Below are 7,500 nucleotides of genomic sequence, written 5' to 3'. Positions count from 1 at the left end.
TTTTGGGGGGAGAGGGGGGGATCATGGAACCCGGTATCGTCTACATACAGCAGGCAGCAGCTTACAGGGTGCGATAGGGGCCGCTGGTCTCCGCATTCGTGTTCCAGTGCGTTTTGTAGAACTTGTACAGGACGAGCGAGATGGCGAGGGAACCGTACGCCAGGATCATGCCCCCGACGAACGAGTAACCGTCGAAGCGCTTGCAGTGCGGTACCGGCGTTGGTGCCGGTGTGGTCGGAACCGGCGTAGTTGGGGCCACCGTCGACGTGGTGATCGGGGCCGGGGTTGTCGTGTTCGGTGTCGGCGCCGGAGTCGGTGGTGCCACAGTCGTCGTGGTGGTATTGGGAGCGATCGTCGTGGTGGTGGTGGTACTGGGCGTTGTTGGAGGAGTCACCGTCGTGGTGGTAGTGTTGCTGCTTTCCGTTGTGGTTGTTGTTGGTGTCGTTGATGATGTTGTTGTCGCTGGCGTTGTGGTGTTTTCTGGAATATATATGCAAGAGATTGCAGAATAAGTCGGTCGCTTCTTTATCAATCCAAAAATCCTAAACCCTCCTGACAGTCGGAAATGATAATCTTAAGCTACCACAATCGGCAGGATGAAGAAGATGTGGAAACATTTCCCAATCGATCGTATTTTAGAAGCATCGTCGACATTGCCAAAAAAAAATGCTTGGTTTGCAATTTCCAGCTATCAGTCACTGCGTGATAAGGTAGTGAGCAAATGTGTGCACGCTCAAAACGGGTCTAATGCTTTCCAATTGAAATACGTATTTTCCCGCATGATGAAATGGCCTATGCATGGGTTTCGTTTTATCACGAAATGGCATTGAAATAAAATTAACCTTTCCCCTGCTAGAGCTTGTGTTTGAAACAGTGCGCTCGCGCTAGGAAATTGAACAAGTGTCCCAAGAGAAGCATTTGCTCTGACGAGGGGAATTCCATCCACCAACGTTTGTCGCGGAACCATTTCTGATGCATCAGCAATGGCAAAGGCGAACATAAAGTGAAATTGGATGCAGGCACGCATCCCTCCGTTCGCGGTCCTTCGTCCTCCTGCTCCTTGCTACTACCACCCCACATGTTGCGCGCTACTTACCCGCGATAGTAGTTTCAGTGACCGGCGCTGGTGTCGGATTGTCGTTGGCGTGAATGGAACCACCTGCTGCTGCTGCTGCTGCTGCTGCATTTGTTGCTGCAAGAAGCGAAAGAAAGAAAGAGAGAGAGCCGTTACAGATACGCAAATTAGTCAACGACGCTCCATCATCGGGAGGACCTTGGACGGTCGGGCAGTGAAAAGACTGCTGGCGTCGGTGACGTCAAACGAAGGAAGGGAAGTTTGTGTATCGCGCGCGAGGAAGTGGGGGCTTTTGGGGGAGAAAGGGTCTAGTGTTTGCTTAGTTGTTCTTGTGCCCGATGGTGGAGCATCGAATTGTGCGCAATACATAGTCGTTTGTTTATGAAACTATACTCTTGTTAAATAAATTAAAAAACCCCGCAGCCCAGATATCGAGCCATCCTGACATTTTTGCGTCGCATTTGATGATGGTGGGTGGCCCACCCGCGAACGGCCAAAGACACGAGGCTTGGCAACAGCAGCAGCCTCAGTTGCACTCGGCAACGTCTTCCAAGGAATAACATAAACACAGATCCGTGACGCGGCGCGCCACAACCTTCATCATATTATTTGCTGACGAGTGCGCAACCAGACCGAACGCGATGGAGGCGATGGATGCAAAATTCCCATTTTCTGTGGAGAGGAAACGAGGCTTATCGCTCGCAAATCCCGGCTTTCGACGCAACACAACGTCGACGAGTGTGGTGGTGTGGCGCACGCATAGCCACCAGCGACGGCAGGCTTGCTAGCGGTATTTAGCGCGATCGTGAGCTTGGGTGTTGTGGTGTGTGATTGAGAATCGACATCCAGCTGCCCAACACAAAACCCCCGTTAAACGGCGGGCATAGAGGAGCCAGCGGACTAACCCGTTCGATGTGAGAAGTCCGACCCTGGCACGAAATGCGCTGATGAATCATAAACTTGGCTCAATACAAGCGCGAGCGCCCGGACGCCAGTGTGCTGATGATGCGGTTTCGAGAGCAAAATTGCATTAACCCCTCTTCGTTTGACTCTGATTGGAGGAACCACGACGGATGGCAAATATCTCGTTCGCCGTGCGTGCGGTAACTTCGACCGTCCATTTCTTTTGTGAAGCGCCTTCAATTACCTGGTGCTGGTGGTGCGGCTGCTTCTCCGGCTGCCGGGACGGCCGACACGACGGCGACCGTGCTGCACAGCGTAGCAACGAGCGCAGCAAGCACTGCACCCTTGATGACGTACCGCGAAGCAATCATCCTTGCGATGAGATCCTGCGTTTCGATTCGTGAAAGGTGGAGCGTTCCTCGGTTTTGCAATCAGCGGCCCTGGTGCATAGGTCCGGCGGATGAGGAGAAGAAGAAGAAACTGGTCGAAATGAGAGAACGCACGATTACGCACTCACGAAGCGATTTCACAATTTAGCATCACTATTACGCGATATCCTCCCCACAAACCGGACACCGCACGGAGGAAAGGCCAGCTAGCAGTGCACCGAAGGAATCGCGATCCGCAGCGGCCACCGTGCGTCGATAATTCCCGCTGGTCAATAATGGCGACGTCAGTTTTTTTATCCTGGTGTTACACCATCTGCTGGTCGGCTCACGGTGAGGCCGTTTCCTCGCACGGTGCCGAATGCGGGTTGGCGGAGAATCAACGGAAAAGCTTGTTTATCGCGGCGGCACTTACTTGCAAGCGGGGCAGCACCAAACGGCGGTCAGATAACGATTTTTGGAACGAACAAACGCACGACGATGCACACGCGACCTGCCTCGAGGAACGTTGCGGACGAAATAAAAGAGAAAAAAACGCCCGTTTGACGTTTCCATCGCGATCTGTCAACACCGACGCAACAGTAGGCGATTTTCCGGAAGGTTTCCCTTGCCTTCGCTAGTTCTCAATAATTCCATTAATAAAATTCGTTAATTTTTTACGAACTAGTTTTATTGTTATGAGATGGTTACAACTTAATGCTACGTAAAATTGTTCCAGACAATGACACGATCAATGAGATACTATTATTGGGATAGAATGGAGCGCTGTATGGCGGACGCTCAGTAATAGTCTAGAGTAAAATCAAGATATTCCGGGGACCGGTGCACTAATCGCTAAGCTGCCAACAAATGTAAGCAACGAGAAATGATTGAAAAAAGATAGTCTATGCCTAAAAAGTAGTCCAAGTAATGGTGATGCTGCTGCTGCTGCTGTTGTTGTTTTTGCCCTACTTAATGGTCCTTCTTTTTGGGCTTTTTCGGATTCCGTGAACGACTCTTGGCCTTACACAGCGGACAGATAGGCGCGTTCCGGTGGATCTGCTGATGACACGATAGGCACGATTTCATCGGCGGCGGCTGCTGTCTGCTGGAAGGGGTGAAAAGGAGAAAACGAAAAATTCAAAACAGTGGTCTTGGCCTTCGCGATGTCGCGGGTTGTAGATTTGACCGTATAGCTAATTCAGATAACACGAAACGAAAGAGAAACGAAAAATCACCTTAAATTCACATTGAAATCAGACCTGAATGTCGGATGACCAATGCCAATCGTCGATGGAGGCTGCTGAAGCCGGTTGGTCGGCAGTTCAGGCGGTTTGTTGATGCGCATTGCAACCGGTGGCGGCGGCAGGAAGCCGGGCGGTGCCGAAGGAGGCAACGATGTGGCAGGTGCATCCGGTGGAAGTGGATGATGGGCGGATAGCGGTGGCCGTGCAAAGGTAGCACTCGGTGTCGTCAGTGGCTTATTTGTGGCGTAATAATTCTGGAAACGACTGTAAAAGAAAGCAGCTTCGATTAGAACCAAATTCCCCTTTTACAAAAGGACCGCTTGTGGCTTACTCCGGTGAAATAGTGGTTCCCTCCTCTTCATGAAGCTCTGGCAGGCGCTCCAAACCGAGATACTCGCGACGCATAGTGTCCACCTCCGTTTTCAGCGGTACATATTCCTCGTGAATGCGATTGGCCATATTGATCGAACGGATCCGGTTCTCCTCGGCCTGCTTGATCACCGTTTCCATCTACGCACAAACGAACGAGAGAATGGAGTTAGTAGATTTCTTCACTAAACAACGACATCCTATGGCACGTACCGCATTTATGTCTGCGTGAATTTGTCGCAGTTCCTCCACATGGCTCATCTTTTCCTGCATGAGCAGCTCCAGTTCGCGGCGGTACTCCGACAAGCACTTTTCCTCGGCATCACCATTCTCGACCTCCCGAACAATTTTCAGCTTCAGCTTTTCCAGCTGGAGCGTTTTGGATCTGCAGGCAGGAAAAAGGGAAAACATATTGAACCGTTGCCTGTTTGGACAAATCACAGCCTACCCCTCCTCACGTACCGTATGTCCTTCATCGCCTCCAGCTTCGCATAGATTGTCCTCTCGTCGACCGCACTCATTGTTTCACGCTTGATGTCGTACACTGGCTACCGACCACAGTCGGTATGTTGCACAAGACTTGAGAACGTTCCGTTAATGCGAACCACAAACACTTTTCTTGCTGAAGATGCTGGGGAAAACGCTTCTTCAGACGAGAAGACAACGCTGGGAAAATGGCCGACCTCCTTTTTTCACCTTTTCCTTCTCCCACCCCCCGGACCAACACATTCGATGACAGGCGCTGTTTACAAACAATCATCATCGTGTCCCAAAAGTGTCCCAAACCCCAACGTGAGCCAAACGGCGAACCAAAGGAATCCCGTTGAAACGTATTCTGTGTAATTTATTAATTATTTTAATATTTATACTAGGAGATGCAAATGATCCGATGGCTTTACCCCGGGGCCACCCCGATGGAATGATTTAAAACGTTTCACGCACCAACGCGGTCATGTAAAGGAGGATCAAGCGAATCCTGGACGAGATGTGTCCTTGCGTGAAGCAGGAGTTGTCTCCTTTTCGGAAATACCTTCGAACACCGTTCGCACCGGTGCTCCGGTTCCGGGTCGTGCAATTTCATGTGATCGCGTAGCGTGTACACGCGGCCGAAGTCCTTGCCACACACGTCACACCGATAGCGTGGCTTCGACTCTTGGTGCAGCTTCCGGTGCACCTGCAGGCCGTCGTTAGTGCTGAATCCTTTCCAGCACACCTCACACTGGTGTCGCTTTTCGACACTGTGCCGTTGCTGATGCTTACACAGACTGGCCTTTGTTTTCAGGTAAGCCCCACACAGCTCACACCGGAAGCGCCACCGATTGTGCGTCTCGATGTGTCGGACGAGATGTTTTAGCTCGTGGAATGTTTTCGTGCAAGAATCGCATTTATACTGCGGTAGCTCCGGTTCCAAGCAGTGGACGGTTGGCCCCTTGGCGCTTTCCAAGATCACGGCATCATAGCTCTTGGGGCCAGAAACAGCATTCGCATGTACCTGCACCCGCAGCGGCATCAAAGCGATAGCGATTAGTGTATGAAATGAAAATTTCGGGCCACACACTTACTTCCTTTTCCAGCTGAGCTTCCAGCAGTTCCAGTTCCTCTTCGAATCCGACGCTTTCTTCAGAAATATCGCTTATCTCGCCATCATCGTCGCCGTTGTCCTCGCTGCCTTCCCGTTGCATGGCTGGTAAACAATAGGCATTTGACAGCTTGTTGTTGTGTTTTGGCTCGAACGCTTGTGTTTCTCGTCTGCAGCTTCCGGCGGAGCGATCGATGTATCACCGAAATCTCGCCCACTTAAACCCCTACGAACTGCACAAGCATCTGATCAATGAGTACATCCTCACCAAACCGGGGGCAGCGAAGGAGCTGTTCCAGCGAGACACTTCTCGGGATAAAACGGATCACGATGTCGTGCGCGAAAACCACCGCTTCCTGTGGGACAGTGATAGTGATCCCGTGGACACCTGGGAGAAACAGCTGGCCAAGAAGTATTACGATAAGCTAATCAAGGAGTACTGCATTGCCGATCTGAGCCGCTACAAGGAGAACAAGGTAAGAACCTGTCGCGGGGCATGTGTGCGAAGGATTCCTACCCGGCACCGATGACTCTTCTGCTTTCCGAGGTTGCGCTGCGCTGGAGAATCGAACAGGAGGTGGTGAGTGGCAAGGGACAGTTCCGCTGTGGTTCGCGGAACTGCGAAGAACAGAACGAACTGCGGAGTTGGGAAGTAAACTTTGGGTACCTTGAGCATGGCGAGAAGAAGAATGCATTGGTGAAATTACGTGAGTATTTGCGATTTCCCGTTTACCTCCGCAACCATTTAGAACAGCTATTCTTTCCTCCACCTAGGTCTCTGTCCAAAGTGTTCGGACAAACTGAACTATCGCTCTAAAAAACGAGAAGTGAAGCGAATGAAGAGACGAGAACGAAAGGCGAAAGCTTCTAAACACAAACCCAGGCCCAGGTCTTCTAGCGAATGTTCCGAAGAAGGGAATTCGCCGGAACAGGAACCAACAACAGAAGAACCGAGTGAAGAACCAACGGACAGCCCAGATCGCGCAGAGCAAATCCCATCGATCGAATCACAGGACTACGAAAGCAATTGGACAAAGGGTTCGTGTATTGCAAAGCGAGTTCTTTTCATGAAATCTGTCTATTCATACGGTTGTATTGCTTTTACTGTAGGTTCTGAGGTCGAGGAAAAAACGCGTGAAGAAGAATTCGACGAGTACTTGGAAGATCTTCTACTGTAATGCGACACCACCACAAGCTCTATACTGAAAAAAAGTGCATAATACTTGAACTGTTTTTTGTAAAATAAATCTTTAAACATATTTTGGTTTGCTGTATTCCTTAGTAAAATGGCTGACGACAATACAAGAGAATCACATTAGTGAAATTGAAAATAAATTAAAAATCGCATAAGCAACTTTAATCTCAAGGTCGCTAAGAGCACGTGTAAAGCGAAATTTTGATTCCTTCGCACACATGCATCACATACAACGCATGCGGGAATCACCAAGATTTAAAACATTTCTTATCACTAACATTATCATCTACAGCTAAGGCAGGCGTCGTCCTTGGAAAACAGTCAGATTGCGACGCTCGACGGACAATGAGCCTCCTTCGTAACTTCGTTGTTTTGTGTCTGTTGGTCAACAGTTATTGCCAAATCGATCTGCAGGTAAAGAAAATGCCGTTAGTTAAACACTGATTTAGTTAACCGACAAAGCGCTTGTGGTGAAAATAATTCCAGAAAATACCATGTGGAAACGGATTCTGCGTTAAGAAGCATCTGTGTGAGGATGAGGTTGATAGTACCGTCCGTGCACCTAAAGACCCCTATGATTTGATAACGTTGCGGATCGGGGATACGGACGTGTGCTTTGACTATATGCTAGTATGCTGTAAGAAGGAGAAGGCAGCTGAGGAAGTTACGACTCCTTCATCGGCGGTAAGGAGAAAGCAACGGCGATCAATGTGGCACCACAGTTTTCTAATACATTTCACATCTTGGTTCATGGCGATCTACAGGAG

General features: G+C 49.9%; 5 protein-coding genes across 8 annotated transcripts in view; 2 read left to right on the top strand and 3 right to left on the bottom strand.

Annotated features, from left to right (window-relative positions):
• LOC126578462 (uncharacterized) overlaps positions 1 to 2,905 on the bottom strand; it is a 4,400-nt gene extending 1,495 nt beyond the window's left edge. Inside the window, exons 1-4 of one of the 2 annotated variants that reach the window (XM_050241052.1) lie at positions 2,780 to 2,905; positions 2,223 to 2,458; positions 1,097 to 1,192; positions 1 to 480 (exon numbers count right to left, since the gene is read on the bottom strand). The exon at positions 1 to 480 is cut by the window's left edge and continues 1,495 nt beyond it. In XM_050241052.1, the coding sequence (XP_050097009.1) occupies positions 62 to 480; positions 1,097 to 1,192; positions 2,223 to 2,349 (642 nt within the window). In that variant the 5' untranslated portion in view covers positions 2,350 to 2,458; positions 2,780 to 2,905 and the 3' untranslated portion in view covers positions 1 to 61. The remainder of the gene's footprint in view (positions 481 to 1,096; positions 1,193 to 2,222; positions 2,459 to 2,779) is intronic. The other variant, XM_050241050.1, reaches the window with a different exon arrangement.
• A 107-nt stretch (positions 2,906 to 3,012) lies between these two features.
• On the bottom strand, positions 3,013 to 4,655 carry LOC126578461 (zinc finger C4H2 domain-containing protein). Of its 3 annotated transcripts, none has more exons than XM_050241047.1 (5): positions 4,422 to 4,655; positions 4,173 to 4,344; positions 3,922 to 4,100; positions 3,582 to 3,854; positions 3,013 to 3,451 (listed from the first exon to the last, which is right to left on the bottom strand). In XM_050241047.1, the coding sequence occupies exons 1-5, from the start codon at positions 4,478 to 4,480 to the stop codon at positions 3,316 to 3,318; spliced, it is 819 nt and encodes a 272-aa protein (XP_050097004.1). In that variant the 5' UTR covers positions 4,481 to 4,655; the 3' UTR covers positions 3,013 to 3,315. The 3 variants fall into 3 exon arrangements, with proteins under 3 accessions (XP_050097004.1, XP_050097005.1, XP_050097006.1); XM_050241048.1 differs by having other exon boundaries at positions 3,013 to 3,448; XM_050241049.1 differs by having other exon boundaries at positions 3,013 to 3,448; positions 3,606 to 3,854.
• A 122-nt stretch (positions 4,656 to 4,777) lies between these two features.
• Positions 4,778 to 5,641, bottom strand: LOC126574742 (zinc finger protein 226-like). Its single transcript, XM_050235090.1, has 2 exons — positions 5,522 to 5,641; positions 4,778 to 5,451 (listed from the first exon to the last, which is right to left on the bottom strand). Exons 1-2 carry the CDS (start codon positions 5,639 to 5,641, stop codon positions 4,894 to 4,896), a joined length of 678 nt encoding a protein of 225 aa, XP_050091047.1. The 3' UTR covers positions 4,778 to 4,893.
• Positions 5,099 to 6,797, top strand: LOC126574741 (protein FRA10AC1 homolog). Its single transcript, XM_050235089.1, has 6 exons — positions 5,099 to 5,241; positions 5,534 to 5,646; positions 5,715 to 6,014; positions 6,086 to 6,245; positions 6,313 to 6,576; positions 6,649 to 6,797. The coding sequence occupies exons 3-6, from the start codon at positions 5,733 to 5,735 to the stop codon at positions 6,714 to 6,716; spliced, it is 774 nt and encodes a 257-aa protein (XP_050091046.1). The 5' UTR covers positions 5,099 to 5,241; positions 5,534 to 5,646; positions 5,715 to 5,732; the 3' UTR covers positions 6,717 to 6,797.
• A 268-nt stretch (positions 6,798 to 7,065) lies between these two features.
• Positions 7,066 to 7,500, top strand: part of LOC126575292 (phenoloxidase-activating factor 2-like) — a 1,333-nt gene continuing 898 nt past the window's right edge. The window contains exons 1-3 of the mRNA XM_050235922.1: positions 7,066 to 7,147; positions 7,220 to 7,417; positions 7,498 to 7,500. The exon at positions 7,498 to 7,500 is cut by the window's right edge and continues 288 nt beyond it. Of these exons, the coding sequence (XP_050091879.1) occupies positions 7,079 to 7,147; positions 7,220 to 7,417; positions 7,498 to 7,500 (270 nt within the window). The 5' untranslated portion in view covers positions 7,066 to 7,078. The remainder of the gene's footprint in view (positions 7,148 to 7,219; positions 7,418 to 7,497) is intronic.

Source organism: Anopheles aquasalis, chromosome 3, assembly GCF_943734665.1.
Source record: "Anopheles aquasalis chromosome 3, idAnoAquaMG_Q_19, whole genome shotgun sequence".
Classification (NCBI taxonomy): Eukaryota; Metazoa; Arthropoda; class Insecta; order Diptera; family Culicidae; genus Anopheles; species Anopheles aquasalis.
The sequence above is the reverse complement of the archived record's forward strand: the minus strand, read 5'-3'. Positions and strand labels throughout refer to the sequence as shown.

Bases quoted from the DNA above. Each gene is read 5' to 3' on its own strand.
- LOC126578461 (XM_050241047.1), bottom strand. From the start codon at position 4,480: ATGAGTGCGGTCGACGAGAGGACAATCTATGCGAAGCTGGAGGCGATG. The intron at 4,345-4,421 runs GTACGTGAGGAG...TCCTGCCTGCAG, and splicing joins GAGGCGATGAAGGACATACG to ATCCAAAACGCTCCAGCTGG. The intron at 4,101-4,172 runs GTACGTGCCATA...GTTTGTGCGTAG, and splicing joins TTCACGCAGACATAAATGCG to ATGGAAACGGTGATCAAGCA.
- LOC126574742 (XM_050235090.1), bottom strand. From the start codon at position 5,641: ATGCAACGGGAAGGCAGCGAGGACAACGGCGACGATGATGGCGAGATA. The intron at 5,452-5,521 runs GTAAGTGTGTGG...CTGCGGGTGCAG, and splicing joins AAGCTCAGCTGGAAAAGGAA to GTACATGCGAATGCTGTTTC.
- LOC126574741 (XM_050235089.1), top strand. From the start codon at position 5,733: ATGTATCACCGAAATCTCGCCCACTTAAACCCCTACGAACTGCACAAG. The intron at 6,015-6,085 runs GTAAGAACCTGT...CTGCTTTCCGAG, and splicing joins GCCGCTACAAGGAGAACAAG to GTTGCGCTGCGCTGGAGAAT. The intron at 6,246-6,312 runs GTGAGTATTTGC...TCCTCCACCTAG, and splicing joins GAATGCATTGGTGAAATTAC to GTCTCTGTCCAAAGTGTTCG.